This window comes from Abramis brama (assembly GCF_963993115.1).
Source record: "Abramis brama genome assembly, chromosome: 6".
Classification (NCBI taxonomy): Eukaryota; Metazoa; Chordata; class Actinopteri; order Cypriniformes; family Leuciscidae; genus Abramis; species Abramis brama.
The window spans coordinates 39,820,195-39,838,007 of NC_139968.1; the positions used below are offsets into that span (position 1 = coordinate 39,820,195).

Below are 17,813 nucleotides of genomic sequence, written 5' to 3' on the forward strand. Positions count from 1 at the left end.
CTGTCTAGGTAGGGTAACAATGACAAAATGTATCAAGGACGCTGCCAAGAGACTTACAGTAACATTAAAAGAGCTGCATGAATGTCTGGAAAGTAATGGTCATTTGCTGCATGTGAAAACAACATTCTAAACCAAAAATCTAAGCCCACCCAAATTTTGACTAAATGCTTTATGGTCTGACTGAACATAATTACCAACCACGCGGATAGTTCATAATATCAGAACATTGGCACAAAACCTGTAGGCCTCCATTAAAAACCTCATGATGAATAAGTCATTAAAAATATGGTTTCAGATTAGGAAGAAGACTGATTTGGAAAGGCCCATTCTGAAGCAAGACTTCAAAAAACTTAAAGAATGTTTTGAAGAGGGCTGGAGATCTCCTGCAATATGATCAATCTAAAGCTCTTTTGCAAGGAAGAGTGGTAAACATTTTCAAATCAAGATGTGCTAAGTTGATGGACATTTTCAAAAAGACTGGCTGCTGAATTAAAAGCAAATGGTGTTTCAACCAAGTTAAGTTAAAGGGTGTGCACACTTCTGCAACCAGGTTACTGTGTCTTTTATTTATATTTGTTTGTTACATGAATTTTGTTGGTTTAAAACCACATTAAAGGAGGAAAAAGGTCTGACATGATTTTACTTGGATTCAATTTTGTTACATCTCAATAGTCTGCAATTGTAACAGGGGTGTGTACACTTTTATAGCCATTGTAGACATCCAGTAGCAGGTCATTTAAATCTGATTTTAAAAGTGCTTTATCATGGTATTGTTTGGTAACAATGGATTAACTATTATCCTGCTTCAGTGGAAATACTGTTCGGTCGTCACTATCTGAAAGACCTGAAAATGAATCACACACATAATTAAATACTAATTTTGCACAATAAAGATGATGTTTTCCTCTCACTACAGTATCTGTAAGTGATACTTGCCATTTCTGGAGCTCCTGCAGTGGCGATAGTAAATCACACCAGCAACTGTAGCTACAAACACCAGAAGAACAGCAACAGATATTCCTGCTACAACAGCTGAAGAAGGACCTGAACCTAGATCAGCGAAAAGAAAGACAGTCAGTGAATCTGTCAGATTGATCTAGAACAAACACAATGAGATATCAGAAGGTCTGAGAGAGTATGTGAATCTCATTCAGTTTAAAGTGGAAAACTATTTCATGCAGAAGTACCATCCCAGCTAACACATTTTTGTTCTACGTTTTGGTTATGGAAACGTAAAAACGTTCAGTTTTCTCGAAACTTTAGTGGAACGTTTAAGGTTACTATGATGTTCCTGAAATGTTCTTTCAACTTGATTGTTATTAACAACTCAACATAGAATGTTGATTGGTAACATTCCAAGAACATAAAACTCCAGTTTCCTTAATATTAATAGAACATCATTTAAAGGTTAGTATGATGTTCCTGAAAACACTCTTTTAAACATTCAAACACCTGCACACAAGAACTACAAGCTACATCCTTAGATGAAATCAACTGAAGATAAAAGACATTAAATCTCTGAAGATCTCAGCAGAAGATGATTAAACAACTCCACAAACACAATTACCAACTTTACTTATTACTAACCAGACTGACTTTATTTCTACATCTACAGTGGCTCTTATTGAGAATTAGAGGTTTAGATGTTGATAATTTTTTGAAAATATTTCATTTGAAGTCACCATCAGCCCAACTACAGGAAACACTGTTTCCTGGTACTGTCAAATGTTTGTTCCTGCTACAGTGTTATTTTAACTCTCTGTAGTGTGGAAACATATGAACAATGAGTGGTGTTAATGAATCACCGGGAATTCTGCATTGTTTAAGCCAGAATGTTAGTGGTCCTTAATATTTAAAGGACGTTTGAGGAATGATGTTCACAGAATGTTTTCTGCCAGCATTATGAGAACATTCATTCAATACTAATGACAATACGTGGTGATTTCATGAAGATTGTTTTGAAAGTGTTTATAACACTTGCATAACCTTTACATACATTTTAGAGAAAAGTTAGGAAGAATAACTATGGTACAGACTAAACTTTCCCACGTTCCAAGGATGATCTTTTAAAACAGCCACACAACCGTATTCATTTGAAGTTATTGTTATTCTAATGTTTAAAGGATGTTCTAAGAATGTTTTCTCCCAACATGAGGACATTTTAAAAACCTTCAACAAACAATGTATAAATACGTTTTTGTGCAAACCTTTTGAGAACATTATTGAGGACCAGACAACATTGATCAAACATTCTATTAACATAACTGGAAGTACGTTTGTTCGTAACTTTGAGAGAACCTTGCCAGAACATTAGCCAAAGTTATTTTCTCTGTCAGCTTGGGCTGCTACAGTTCCAAGTCATCAAGATAGTATATACACACCCTCACTGTGGAATATAAAGAAACATGATATTGTTACATTAAAAAGTACCAATATCGTGTTTCTTTATATTCCACAGTGAGGTTGTTTTCACTGCCAGATGGACAATTGCCTGAATGACTAAATTACACTTACCAATGACAATAACGTCAAAGCTCTTTACACTGCTGACGCTGCGACGACGGCGACGGAGGCTGCTTCTGCTGATCTGTAGTTTATAGAGTCCAGAGTCTGTTGTTCTGGTGTCTGTGATGGTCAGAGATCCAGTCTGATGATCCAGCTTCAGTCTGTCTCTGAATCTCTCATGACAATGAAAATCTGTGCAAGTCTTATTGGGATCTCCACTGATTTTAGCGATGGAAGTGTCATTAAAATACCATGTCATCACATCATTTGGGTTGTTTATTACACCAGGATCTAAAGTGACAGGTTCTCCCTGCTTCACAGATTTTTTCTTCATTTGATCTTGTTCAGCAGCAGAAACACCTGAAACACAAACCAACAGATAATTGAAGGGGAAAGAAACACCACAACGAGAAAAAAAAAACTTGAAAATATTTGTGCAAACTGCACATTCTTTTTTGACCTTCAGTCTGTAAAGCAACTCTAGAATGGTACAGGCTATAAAAACTGCATTTATGAACTAGAATGCTTCAGATCCAACACATGGCCAGAGGAATTTCAACAAAAAACTATTCTACCAAATTCGATGAGTTATTTTTTCGAACCTGTCCCAGGCAATTTGTCCAATTTACACAAAATTTGGCATATATCACCTAGGTGTCATGTCATCTGTTCTTGTGTTTGTTTTGGGGTTCATGGGTTTTGGTTCAGTTTCATGTGGTTGTTTGTTTCCATAGTTTTTCTTTTGATTGATTATGTTGGATACCTGGTGATCGTTTTGTTAATTAGTTTGTTTGGATATTTCAGCCTTGTGTTTCTCTCAGTCCATTGTCTGTTCTCAGACATACTGGTTGTTTTGCTCATGGTTTACCAGTCTTAGGCCCTGTCCACGGGTATTTTCAAAACCACCGTTTTTTCTATGCAGTTTAGCTGTTTGTCCACAAGCAAATGCAGTATCCGGTCACTGAAATCTAATTTTTCAAAAACTCCTGCCAGGGTGAAGATTCTTAGAAACTACAGTTGTGTTGTCATGTAGACGGTGAAACCGGAGAAACCAGAGAAACCGGAGATTTTGGCTTGTGACGTCGGAGTGCATGCTATTATCTCCTTTGTTTGATGCTAGACTGTGCGCCACTATCTCCTTTGTTTAAATGAGGCGAGTCTGTGCATTGGCAGACATAGCCAAAATATTGATGCTAATAGCTGTGCAAACAGGGCTTATTACATGTATACAGATACATGCACAGTTCTCCCATTATATTGTGGAACAGAGGCATCAGATCGCAATACTACACAGCTCACTGCTTATGACAACATGTTGTTAGCCTACCAGAACCGGTAGGCTAATAACCTTTTTTTTCAGGCTTCTGATTGGCCAACGAGGCTTTACGGTTAGGGTTATATCAATACCTGTTGGTTTAGCATGCTCTTGACAGTGAATATTTTTTACTTTTACCGTGCTTGTGTGGACATGATTCTTCTTTTTCTTTTTTACAAAGGAAAACTATGCGTGGACTAGGCCTGAGTATCCTGAGTATTTTTGGTTTGAGTTTAATAAAATCAACTGCTGCCTGCAGTTAGATCCAGCGCTTTTCATTACCTGCTTTAACAGAAGAACAGACTGACTAAATGGACATAGCGGCAGTAAAGATCCTCCTCTCTCAACATCTCGTCCACTATGACAACGCCAGCCTTTGCCTGTTTTTCCTGGCAGGTTTGAATCTGCAAAAACCAAAGCACACATGCCTGGAGATGGCCCTCAACGGATATTCATGGAGTTTGTGGACTGGGTCCATTTTTGCTGCAGATCTCCCTTTACCATCAGTAAAATGGAGGAGGATCACAAAACCACAGTCCACGCCGTGAGCATCGCCACTTCAGCCAAGCCTCCGGCATAATTAAAGCCTAAGCCTACCACAGACATAGAGCCTGAGCTGAGTTAATGTTGTCTGTGATGTTCCATTCCATCCCGATGGTCTCTGCCTGTTCCGTGTCGCCAAAAAGGCCATTCCTGAAATGTATGTCTGTCCCATGTCAGCCAAGAAGGCTGATCCCGAAGTGTCTGTCTGTCCCATGTCAGCCAAGGAGGCCACTTTTAATCTTTCTGTCCATCTTGAATTGGTTTTGTAACCCTCTGCCCATGCTACCCAGTTCTTCAGCCCTATCTTCGCTGGCTCCTGCCAGCCCTTTGGCTCTTCCTAAACTGTCTGCTCCTTGTATCCTGGATCCACCTGGGGCTTCTAGTTCACCAGGTCAGCCCTGGGGTGTCAACTCTTCAGCTCCAAGCCCGTAACTCCACCTCAGCCTGTCGACCAGTCGGCTCCACCTGAGACGACCGTCCCTAAAGCTCCTTCCTCATCCCTCCGGCTCCACCTTGGCTACTCACTCCCTCAGCTCCACCTGAGACGTCCGTCCCTAAAGTTCCTTCCTCATCCCTCCGGCTCCACTTTGGTCAGCCATTGCTTGTCGCTCGCCATGGACTTCCAGGCCTTCATCTGCGACTCGTCCCTCCACCCATCAGGCTCCGCCTTCCCTCCAGCTTCACTTTGGTCCTCAGTCAGAGCAGACTTCACCCTTTTCTCCCAGGCCCCACCCCTACTTAAACCGTGAGTGGTTGTCGCCTTTGGCTTTTGGCTTGCTTAGTTTGGGGACATTTAGTTGGGGACATTTAATATTCAACATTATTATTGATCTGCTTGAATTGACACCATTATATGAGAACTGAATTGAGCTAGACGATGGCATCACTGTTCTCTACAGAGCATATATATATATATATATATATATATATATATATATACACTAAATTAATAACTTTCTTACAACAAAAATGGAATGAACTTAAGCTGGACTATGACACTATTTTCTTCTAGATCTGTGGTACAGCCGAAACAAACTTTGTTGCATTCTTTTCCTGTTATCACTGTAAAGCTGCTTTGAAACAATCCATATTGTAAAAAGCGCTATATAAATAAAGGTGACACCAGTGTTTCACTTTCAGTGAAAGTGTTTTTCGGAACTTGTTTTTTTTTTTTTTTTTTTTGCCTACAATGACTAATTTATTGACAAAATGTATCTATTTCCAAAGGTAAGTGGTGCTATAATCTAAGAAACTTAAAAATAATAAAAAAATAAAATAAAAAAACAGCTCTAATTGTCAGTTTCAAAAAATGTGATTTAAACATATAATCTGCATTTAAACATTTGTTACATGACTTACCAGTAACAGAAACACTGAAGATTTTTTCACTGATGCTGCTGATGCTGAAGATCTTTAGTTGATAAACTCCAGAGTCTGTGTTTCTGATGTTTGTGATGGTCAGAGATCCAGTCTGATGATCCAGCTTCAGTCTGTCTCTGAATCTCTCAGTGCCTTCATTACACTGAACATCTGTACAAGTTTTACTGAGATCTCCATTGATTTGAGCAATGCGAGTGTCATTAAAATACCATCTAATTCTGTCTTGTTTGGTTTTTACAACACCAGCGTTTAAAGTGACTGAATCTCCCTCCATCACAAACACTGACACGTCATCAACACCAGATACACCTGAAGAAGAAATTAATTGGTGATAATGCGGAAAAAATATGCAATAGCAAAAAAAGTGCTGTGAATTTACATAAAACATATCATAAAGATTGTGAGTAAAAAAAGAGCCTGGATTAAAAATGTAATGCATGACACATGCAAACAATTCATAATGGATTTACATATTCACTCATTAGACAAACATACAGGAGTCTCATCGATAATTTTAAACAATTTAATGAACATCATAAAACCGACATCCTGATCCATATTTTACCTCCCTTCCCTATTTTTTTTTTTTTTCACATTTGGACTTTCCTAAACATCTGCATTTCACTTTGTACATCGAGGCCAGCAATGCAACACTGCTCTGCTAATTTGATCTAATATTTAATGCTTTTTAAATGTTATAGGAAATAAAATAAAATTACTAAGGGCGAATCTACAAGATTATTTATGACAAGGGGTGGCAACATAAAAAGATTTATGGCCTGACTTACACATCTGTCTCTATGACTTTGAGAAACAGTTGCAGTAATCATCCATACTGTTTAAAATAATTTTAATGAATCACAACATATTAAAATCCAGGGCACCAAGATCTAAACACATTAACAGATTCTAAATTTCTTTGAGCTTGTAGGTCTATCATCAGAAACAGAAGACTACTGTATGTGGACATTATGGAAGGTCACCCAGAACAATCTAGCAACCATTTAGCAACTGCATAGCAACACCCTAGCAACAGCCTACTGTCTCTGTATATCCTGACCTTCAAATTTCAAACCATTGTATAGGCTATTTAAACTAGGCAACCTTTTCAAACCAATAAACTTAGTCTTTCAAACTGAAATAACTTTCAGTTAATTAATATTACACTCTTCAGCAATCTGAGAATCCACGTATCACAAGAAAATAGTTATGGTGCTCAACAAAAGTCAAAATTATAAAGGAGAATGATTGTGGAAAATATTACAATAGACATGTATCTGAATGGGATTTTCTCCTACACTCACTACCCCACACATTTATAAGATTTTTAAAACAAAGCCAAACCACTTATGATATATTTTACCACAAGATGTGTTGCTCCATCAATGTTCAATAAATAATTCTTTTTTTCTGCAAACATTTTCTTTAAGGTGCTTTTACCCCTTTTGTGCCCTACATATAAGAATACATCAGAAAATGTATTTATTGCTAATTTTAACTAAATTAAGACCCAAATAGGCTAATGTAATTAATATAATATCAATATCAACAAAAAATATCAGCAAGATGGATGAGATGTTTTTTTTTATTCCACGTCATTTAACCTAAGTAAAGGTCCCACCCCTTTTCAATGTTTTCCCATTGTCATTCACGATATGAATTTGCTCTTTTTATGTGCCAGCAACCTCAGAAATGTGTCGAAAAATAAATATGTGACCACATATATCACAAACACATTTCACCTAAATTTATCCTCAAATTAAAACAACAGTAATTAATAAATAATTAATATATTTCGAATATAAAGTGATTAGAGCTCAGTCAGCTGACACTAAATGAAACTAGGTAAAATTCGTCGTTCGAAAGAGTGATTGTGACTAATAAATGTTTTACTATAAACAAGCACACACACACACTCACACACACACACACACACACACCAGAGAAATAAAAATAGCCTAATAAAATACATTTCCATCGAATGTAAAGCGATTAGAGCTGACAGAAAAAAGAAACTGCGTTGCGTTATTTGTTCGTTTTATCGGCGGTAAAAGAGATTGTAACAAATAAATGTCTTACCTTGGTCAAGACAAAACAAAGGTACTGACAGCAAAATAAAAAGAAGCTTCATTTTCACCACCTTTTGTCCGAAAATTAAATGCAGATTCTGTGAAATAAAAACGTCTGGTTCTTCCGCATTAATGACGCCTATATGAAAGTAAAACTTTGGTGTGAGTAGGCTGATGTGAGTAGGCTGGCCTACAGATAAGCCGTTCAATTTAATTTGTTATTTTCATTTGTTTTATCAAGTAACACAATTCGTCTAACCCATTTCACTGTCAACCCAATATATATATATAAAAAAAAATGTCACAGTGAAAAATAAATTAAATATGACATCTATCACTCAAAATTATAAGCAAAAAAAAAAAATGTTTACCTAACTATTTAAACCTATTTTAAACATGCTGTATGAGTGAGATCTTACAGATTGTTAAAGGTTCCATGAACTGTAAGATCATCAGCTATCAGTCTGTGTATGTTATCAATAATGCATTATGGGTAAGAATTCTGTTTGACTTCTGACTTGTGACACTTCTTTTTCAAACATAAGTTTGGCTTCAGTATTTTATTTAATTGTACATCAGTTCTATCTCGAGAGGAAGTCAGACTGTGAGGTTAATAACTACTAGGACAGGAAGAACCTCTCCACCTACAAGTTACATGCACATGTTTGTTTAAAACTTCAAATCACATTTCAGAAGAAATCAAACCACAACAGGTTTCAGTTTGACTGCTGAATAGCTAGAGATATAATCATATAAAACTGATAATGTGTGGTTTTCAACTTTTTTGTTTTGCCAAACAAAACAATTGACAATCGAGTTATTATAACTGTAAGTTCTGTTGTGATTAAATTCAGGGAGATCCACTCAATATTCTTCTTCTTCCGAGGGATGTTAAAAACAGCCAGGCCATTTCAAAAACTATCAGTGTTAAATGATAAAGAATTAGGAATGTATGTTTTCTGCCATTAAGTTAAAGTCATCAAACAGTTATAATCGTAATGAGGGCCAGAAGAACAATTATATATAACCATACTTTATATATCATATAACTATACACATCATGTGTTCAGAGGAGGGGCGAACTATAGGAGGGGTTAAGTCTGTCAGGGGACGATTCAGATTCACACATCAGATTAACAGTTCGAGTGTTTTTGGTACACAGTTCAGACACAGACAAAGAAAATGTTTCCCGTGTTTGTTTTGCTCTGTTTGTACTGTTGGCGTCTGAATGGTAAGTTATAAAAACATTTTATGGCTTCATGTTTTCAGTTCAAGAGCAATAAGCTGTTCAAATGACACTGCTTTCATGAGACATTAATGTGAGATCTACTTTGGATTCAGGTCTCGGTTCGTGATCTCAAATCAGGGAATTTTAAAAAGTCATGGAAACGTATATAAATTGTAATCATTTTTCATGACTATTAACATTTCAGATTAAAAATCACAGAAAAGTAATGGAGATTTCTTAATAATGTAAACTAAAACTATTGGAGGCTTTGTAATCCTCGGTTGCTTTCAAATATCAGGCTTTTTTGTGGGTTTTAAATGACTGTTGATCATGACATGAAAATGGAAATCCTCGACAGCCATAAAGATTAAGTTATTGGTTCACAATCACATTTATCTGTTTGTTCATTTAAATCATCTTTAATTTTCTTATGTGTGTCTGCTGCTGTTCTACATCTTACATTTAAAGGTTACAAATTACAGCTAAATTCAGGCCTTATTGACAACATGAACCTTAATCTGCGATTTTTCTGATTTTATGTTTGTTCTTCAGGTGTGTTTGGTGATTCAGTGTCAGTGATGGAGGGAGATTCTGTCACTCTAAACACGGATGTTACTGAAATACATGAAGATGAAGACATTCTGTGGAAATATGGAGCTGAAAACTCTCTGATAGCTCGAATCAGTAGAGCTGATGGAGTCTTCTCCACATATGATGATGTTCTTGATGGGAGATTCAGAGACAGACTGAAGCTGGACAATCAAACTGGATCTCTGACCATCACAAACACCAGAACTGAACATACTGGAGTTTATAAACTAGAGTTAAATGGAGCGAAACTGACATCAAAAACATTCAGTGTTTCTGTCTATGGTGAGTAGAGATCATTTGTCCTTTACATATTCTTATTTTATTTTTTACATACTGTAAAGTTTACAAATTTTGTAGTTTGAGATGACAGACGTTATAAACACTCACTCAACACAATGACATGAAAATAAGATTGTTGATTAGATTTACCTATTTCTGTTTATTCTCTCATGTTTCTCAGCTCGTCTGCCTGTTCCTGTCATCAGCAGAGATTGTTCTTCTTCATCGTCATCATCATCATCATCATGTTCATTGGTGTGTTCATCAGTGTTGAATGTGTGTGACGCGACTCTCTCCTGGTACGCAGGAATCAGTGTATTGTCCAGCATCTGTGTGTGATCTCAGCATCAGTCTCTCTCTACCTCTGGAGGTGGAATATCAGGATAAAAACACCTACAGCTGTGTGCTGAACAATCCCATCAGCAACCAGACCACACATCTGGACATCAACACACTCTGTCACACATGTGCAGGTACCACAGCGCTGATGATATATGTGTGTATTTACTGACCTGATCTCTGTCTTCTGTTGTAGATCAGACTGATGCGTTCAATTCTTTCTTTATCATTACAGCACCGGACACACAGTCTTCTTCACAATCTCCAGTGTCTCTGATAGTGTTGATCTCTGCTGGATCTCTGATGATTGTTCTTATAGTCATGATCTTCTTCATCTGCAAGAAATGTAGAAAAACTGATCAAGAAGGCAAGTGTAACCTATCATTTTAAACAAGTAAATAATACTTTAAATGTACAGTGTAAATATTGTAAACAAGCTCTAATTATCATTTAATCACAGTTATTCTCATATATTTTTTAGATAATGCCCTCTATAGTTTCTTTTTATGGAACGATTAATATAGTGTTATAAATGTATTGTAATATAGTGTAACTTCACTGCCCTAAGTTGTAAACTCAGCTAGCAAAGATATAGTTTTGTTGTTCTAATGAATCTATTATTACTGTTATACAGAAGAGATCACTTACGCTGAGCCAACATTCTACAAAAGTAAAGCACATAAATCGGTAAGATCATTTATTCCTAATTTATATTGTGTGTCTGTGTTTGGTTTCAGTGGTGATTCAGGTATACTTGGCATCAGGTATATTAGGCTGCTGTCACTTTAAGACCTGACGCACAGATCCATTATACTGTTTCACAAGTGTTTTCTTTTCTTTTCTTTTCTTTTCTCACAATTGCGAGATTATATCTTGCAATTCAGACTTTTTTCACAGAATTGCGAGATATAAACTTGCATTTGTGAGAAAAACCGCATTGAAAAAACAAACAAACAAACAAGCGGGCAATTCTTAGAGTAAAAGTCCGAAAATGTGAGATACCGTACAAAAAAAGGGAGATAATTTTTGTTGTTGTTGTTGTTATTTTTTATACAGAAAATAAAAGCGGAAGATCACGTGGAAGAGGATGATGTGGTGTACGTTTCTGTCGCCATGAGTAGATGATCAAAAACCTTTTTCTGAATACCAGATCCAGCTTGCTCTACGAACCTTTAGTCTGTGCTTGAGTTTTGGGATTCAGAATCACCACATGTAGCAAGAGAATTCAGCACAAATTCCAGTGGAGTAAATGTAATTAGTTACTGTCCTCAAGTATCTTTTGGTTACTTTGTAGTTTTACTGAGTATCAAAGATATTAGCCACCTTTACTTTCTACTTGAGTACCTTTATGAACAAGTATATGTACTCTTTACTCCAATACATTTGTGAAAAGTAATGCAATAACTCGTTACATTTTGCATGGCACCTAACTTATTCTGCAGCAGTTTATTGCTGTGATAAAGACGTGATATCGCCATCTACAGGGCATTGAAGGTACTATAACTTGTGCATTTTGCCCTTACTCGCACAAACTTGTAAACATGCCTGCTTTACGTGAATGCGAGTGCATTAGCGGGTAGTTGCTGAATCGCACGTGTTCCATATATGAGATGAGGCTGAAGCCAGGACGTCCAGTGCAAGTAAGCTTTGACTTTTTTACTTAACATTATTTTATTTATCCATTATATTGAAGAGACTTTTTTACTTATGCTCTTTTTGAGCACCTGAGCTTAACTGAGACTTGAGTAGGGGGAGACCGGGGACAGTTGCAACAGGGGATGGTTGCAACATGTCATTTTTCTCCAATCAGAAACAAGCTAGAGTGATGACACTCACACTGCACATGCACAGTTAGACCCTCCACCTACCAAGAAAACAGTAGACATATTCAACATCTGCTGCTGCATTTATTAAACAAAACTTGTTTTGGAGGTATGAAAGTAAATTTTTTCATGAGATATATTTTTTGCCATACTGTCCTGAAATTTCGTATGAATTAATCAAAACTTACTTTGTTTGAATTATTGTTTTGTTGACTTCTAAGTGACATGGTTAGCATGTGTCAAAGTCAGTGTGTCTAGCAGGAATATGATGTTCTGTCATGGCTGATAGGGTCGGGGACGGTTGCAACAAGTTATAAATTGCATGTTTAATAAAAGTTTGTTGCATTGCAAATTGTTTCAATTCTTCCTGTATGACACTTAAAGGGTCATGAAACCCCCCTCTTTCAGCTCAAGTCTAGCTCACAATCTTTTTGAAAAATGCAACTTAAATGGGCGTGGTGGCTGTGAGAAGAAAGGAGGGGAGTGGGTGTGGTCAAAGCCCAAAGTGGCCCATGCATTATCGACTGTCACTAAAAATCAGTGGTAAAACGTGAGGAAATGCTAGATTTTTTTATAGCTGGCAAAGTTAAAGTCTAATGAAATACACTGACACCTTATTTTTGTCCTTTCAAAAGTAACTGAATGCCCCGCTACACATAATAGCCTACTACAGTAATCATAACTCTATTTAAAACATATAAATGTACATGCATATGTATAATTATGCCATTATAAAATATATATTTGTTTATATACACACTATAAATGCATATATTTGAAATAATAAATTTTCCGCTTAAAAAAAAAAAACGTTCCGTACATAGATCTACGCGCCCCATAAACCCACATAATAAAGATGGAAAGTGTCATAGAAATTTGCACAAACTAAGCATACGTTCCATACAATTGAGGCATTATTGAAATATCTAAATTTTAATAACGAGTGATTATTTAACAAAATGCAAGTAAAACGGTTAGGGTTACATTTTAGACACACACACACACACCTCTGAAGCGATAGGAAAAGTCCTCGGAACCGCATAACTCGCAAGACCGAAACCTGCATTGGTGTACAAGGTCGAAGTCCACCATTCTCCCGTTGAATGGTTGCTACACACCCATAGTTTAGATGTGTCCGTGGTTGATGGCCAGAGTTTAGCCCGGGCAGCATCGCGGGGAAAGATGCACTGGAACTTTTGCACCACGAAAACAAACGCGTGTCCCATTATAGCCTCTCTCATCTACTACGCGATATCACACAGTTTGACATGTCTGTCTTTGGAAAGTTCCACGTGGTGTCATGAATAATTAAGAGACAGTGTCTTCTCATTGGATAAGAAAACTCAGTACATGAATAATTTATGAGACACCGATGAGTCATCAAAGTACTATAGTGCTCTGCCACGTCACAGCCTGTGACGTGGACACGATGAAGATTTTAAACCCGGAAGACGAAAATAGGGTAAAAAACCTAAAATTTAACCATTTTCCCCTTACTATTAAATCTAACAGATGCTAACATTGTCTTCAATGGTGTTCAACACACATACCTCTGTTAAAATCTCAGAAAATTTGGTTTAGGGTTTCATGACCCTTTAAATATGGAGAGATTGAATAGCATCTGTAATTCCTGCACACTGAATCTATGTAGGCCTATGTTCTACACATGAACAAACAAAACTCAATAACTGTTATTTGATAAATATGACTAAATAAATAAATAATAGGCTACAATAATATTATTGAAATAAATAATACTATAATATTATAGTAGGCCTAAAACAGTTAATATTTTCAGAATTATATGCTCATTGAGACAAAAAGCTTAAGTTAATTAATGAAATTTAAGGTATTTTTAACATGTTGCAACCGTCCCTGGGTTGTGTTGCAACTGTCCCCTGGGTCGGGGTCAGTTGCAACATCTGACTTCTTCCATTCAAATAAATACTGTGAACGATATGTCATATATAATCATCTTTAAATGGTATGGGTAATTAGCAGACAGATGCAAGTTTAATATATACAAATTTGGTTGGTCTAGTCTAAATAGTCTCTGAGTAATTGAGAGAAATGCAAAAAGTGTTGCAACTGTCCCCGGTCTCCCCTATTTAAAATAAATGTGATTGCTCTCCTCACAAATCAACTGTTTGTTGTTTTTCATTGACATGTCTCTTTGGTGTTGAGGACTAGTTCATCTTTGAGCCTACTTTCAGTATGAGTAAATGAGTACTGTTAAAACCAGATACTCTAAGACTTTTACTCAAGTGTAACTTGTGATGGAGTAATTTTCACTGTAAGGTATCTGTACTTTTACTCATGTATGGTTTTCAGGTACTCTTTACACCTCTGACGAATTCTGAAAGAAAGAAATTTCATAAAATCCCAGCAGAGATACAGAAGGATGACTCTGAGGGGTTTGAAGTGTGACGTTGAGAGATGGACGAATGAAGCGCTCTCCTAAAGACTTTGATTTGTAATTTAATGACTTCTAGCAAACTAAATCTAAATGTAGTGGCACATTGGAGCATTTTCATGTTTTTGACTCTAAGCCTCAAAACTATTTCGTTTTCTATTAGAAAAAGTCTAAACACAACAACAAACAAACACTTAGCTTTCTCATAATCAAAAAAATTATAATAAGCAGGACTAGGTCAAATTAATGGGACTTTGTAAAATTGCATTAGTTTAGAGATTGGTTTAATATGTTTGATGGACAAACATCTTCTGCATGAGCTTGTTTCGGAGGTTTGTGGTGTGTTCATGCACATATATCTTGATGTTTCAATAGCACGCGGTTGAAGGGTGTTTTTCCATTTCTGCCCACACGAAGTTTAACTTCTGCCATTTAACAGTTTAACTGCTTAAGGTGGTCTCAAGTCACACTGTAAAATATGGAAAATCATACTGATATGAGCCTGAGTCATTTGTTCATTTATTCCATTCTGTCTTGTGTATATTGTCTCTGTGTATGTGCATGTTTGTGTTACATGTGGGCGGTTTCTTGAGATAATTTGTTGCTGATCCAGATATAAGGCCGCCGAAACACTCGACCTCTGCCATTATCGTGCCATTGTGTGATTGATTGTAGACTGTTTTGCTATTACTTTGAGTCGTCGTTTTGTCTAGCTTAGAGTGTCGTACTAGAGAGAGTGTGAGTGTGATTGTGATTTTGGACCTGTGATTATTCTTGTTAACTTGACCCACGCCTGATCGACAACAATTTTGGATTTTGATTTGGCATTTGTTTGCTACGAACTTGTATTTTGTGCCAAATTAAGGGAGGTAGGGGGTTTGACGACATTTTATTTTGAATATCTTTAATAACAATATCTTTTCGCTTTGTTTTTGGTTTAGGGAGGTATTTTGTGTGTGTGTGTGTGTGTGTGTTAGGAATTGTAGAAAAAAAATGTTGTTTTATTTTGGCCTTGTCTGCCCCTGACGCTAAACCCTTTTAAAAATAATACTTTTTTTTTTTTTTTTGCATCTCTCTTGTAGTGAGACTTGTTCTTCCTTTTCCTGCTGACCCCTAGCGGTCGTAACAATGCTGTTTTGCATATTCATCATGACTTTATCCACAAGCTGTGAACCTGCAGATAAGCTGTGCAGTCATTTTAAAAAGTTATGTCTAAAAATTATTCTAAATATCACACCTTTGTTTTATAAAGAACACACCCTGTTTTTTTTCAATGTCTGAGTCATTTTAAGAATAAATGCAATGTGTTTTCTGTTGTGATATTTATGGTTTAATGTGGTTTAACTAACAATCTAGACATTTTGTCAAAGTAGTAGTTTTAAACAACTTCTCATTTGCAGTTGTTACATTGTTTTTGTCTTTGTAAGTGTGTCACCTGAGCTGTAATGTCTCATGACTGATGACTCAATATTAAAACTCCCTCAGTAGACGGGAAAAACACGACTGGGACAATAGCAGCTCTTCTTCTGTCAGATAAGATGTTGATAAGACAAGGGGTTTTTAGAACACGTCCTTCGGATGAGACGTTAAACCGAGGTCCTGTGGTCATTAAAAATCCCAGGATGTCCTTCGAAAAAGAGTAGGGGTGTAACCCCGACATCCTGGCCAAATTTGCCCCTTGGCCTCTGTCCATCATGGCCTCCAAATCATCCCCATATACTGATTGGCTTCATCACTGTCTCCTCTCCACCAGTAAGCTGGTGTGTGCTGGGCGTTCTGGCGTAATATGGCTGCCGTCGCATCATCCAGGTGATGCTGCACATTGGTGGTGGTTGAGGAGATTCCCCCTTCCATGTAAAGCACTTTGAGTACCTAGAAAAGCGCTATATAAATGTAACAAATTATAAAATTAATTATAATTATTATTAGTAGGCTACTGCACCCTACTATGTGGTTAGGGTGCTCTGGGTCAGTGGTTGTTTACTAGTCAAAAGAGTGATTGAGGAATAACTTACACCTGTAGTATAAGGCTGAAACTGTGCAGTTTACCCACTGATGGTTATATCTGTGGTCATTTCAACTCCGAAAGTCATAATTTCCAACTTCTTAAAAAAAAAAGTGCATTGTGGGTCAGGTGATATATCTGGTAGTTGTTCAGTTAACTAGATGCATTTGTTAAAAAAAAAAAAAAAAAAAAAATCCCTTTTGTAATATCAGATGTTATAACAAAAGGGGCAAGTTTTGAAAGGGACTAACACAAACAGTACTTTCAGGTACAATACATATATGATTGTCATTGTCATTTCTACAGGTTCTAATAGATCAACAGTACAGATAATTCTAGCAATGTACAAACATGTTGTTGTGGTTATTTAAAAACACATCTCTGACACTGAGTTCTCATTCATTAAAAACTATCATTAGCTGTTCTGATGATCTTCCATTAGTCTCCTCCTCTTGTTGATCTGATGTCATAAACCAGAAGAATGACGGTAGCCACGCCCACCACAGCAGAGACGACCAATCGGATCACAGCTTCAGTAGATCCACAGCAGTGGACTTCTAAATAACCAATGATAAAATAGTGATTTTCAACTAGTCTGTTTCAGGAACTCGAAATCTGCACAATCACAGGAACTGTAAATACGATAAAAACAGCAATGTTGAAAAAATCAAATCAAATTGTTTGAATCACCAGCAACTTTTATTGTATGGAATAAACAAAATATAAATAAATAATAATATCTACTTATATCAGCGCTACCGTACCTGCATATTCACTCTGAAAAATAATTCAAAGGCTTAGTAAATATCACAGCAATAATTAACTTTATTAACTTAATAAATTCTCTGAATTTAACTTGAGGGTTGAGCATACCAAAATAATTGATTAAAAATTCAACAGTTAATTTGGTCAAATTTACACTTATATATCCATTTATTTTCACTAAAATAATTTAGTATTAGACTAACCAATTCGTTTTTAAAAAAAAATGTACTTATATTTGTGAAATTTCTATCAAAATGTTTGAGAATGGAGAATTAAACTGATTTGTTTCAAGAACCTCACATATTACTTAATTGAAATCAATATTATTAATCTTTAACACACACTTAGGGAGTTTACTCAATTAAAACAATTACTTTATTAATTTGTAAATGTTTTATTTTTTTCATATTTATTCTCAGACTCATACATTTATTCACATTTATATACACATTAGGTATGTAATGAAACGTGAAAGACTACTATATAGATTAAATATTTGTATTGCCTTATATGGTTTTCGTAATAAATTGAATTATTATTTGAAACAATCAAAAATGG

The 17,813-nt window shown here is 36.1% G+C and overlaps 2 protein-coding genes across 3 annotated transcripts; one reads left to right on the forward strand and one right to left on the reverse strand.

The window, feature by feature from the left end:
- Positions 1-652: 652 nt before the first annotated feature.
- LOC311084226 (uncharacterized protein) lies at positions 653-8,454 on the reverse strand. Of its 2 annotated transcripts, none has more exons than XM_084116143.1 (5): positions 8,232-8,454; positions 5,723-6,052; positions 2,515-2,865; positions 937-1,050; positions 653-844 (listed from the first exon to the last, which is right to left on the reverse strand). In XM_084116143.1, exons 1-5 carry the CDS (start codon positions 8,263-8,265, stop codon positions 789-791), a joined length of 885 nt encoding a protein of 294 aa, XP_083972269.1. In that variant the 5' UTR covers positions 8,266-8,454; the 3' UTR covers positions 653-788. The 2 variants fall into 2 exon arrangements, with proteins under 2 accessions (XP_083972269.1, XP_083972268.1); XM_084116142.1 differs by lacking the exon at positions 8,232-8,454 and adding an exon at positions 7,823-7,951.
- A 1,138-nt stretch (positions 8,455-9,592) lies between these two features.
- Positions 9,593-11,997, forward strand: LOC311084239 (uncharacterized protein). Its single transcript, XM_084116166.1, has 5 exons — positions 9,593-9,913; positions 10,092-10,383; positions 10,485-10,616; positions 10,884-10,936; positions 11,306-11,997. The coding sequence occupies exons 2-5, from the start codon at positions 10,185-10,187 to the stop codon at positions 11,372-11,374; spliced, it is 453 nt and encodes a 150-aa protein (XP_083972292.1). The 5' UTR covers positions 9,593-9,913; positions 10,092-10,184; the 3' UTR covers positions 11,375-11,997.
- The last annotated feature ends 5,816 nt before the right edge of the window (positions 11,998-17,813 follow it).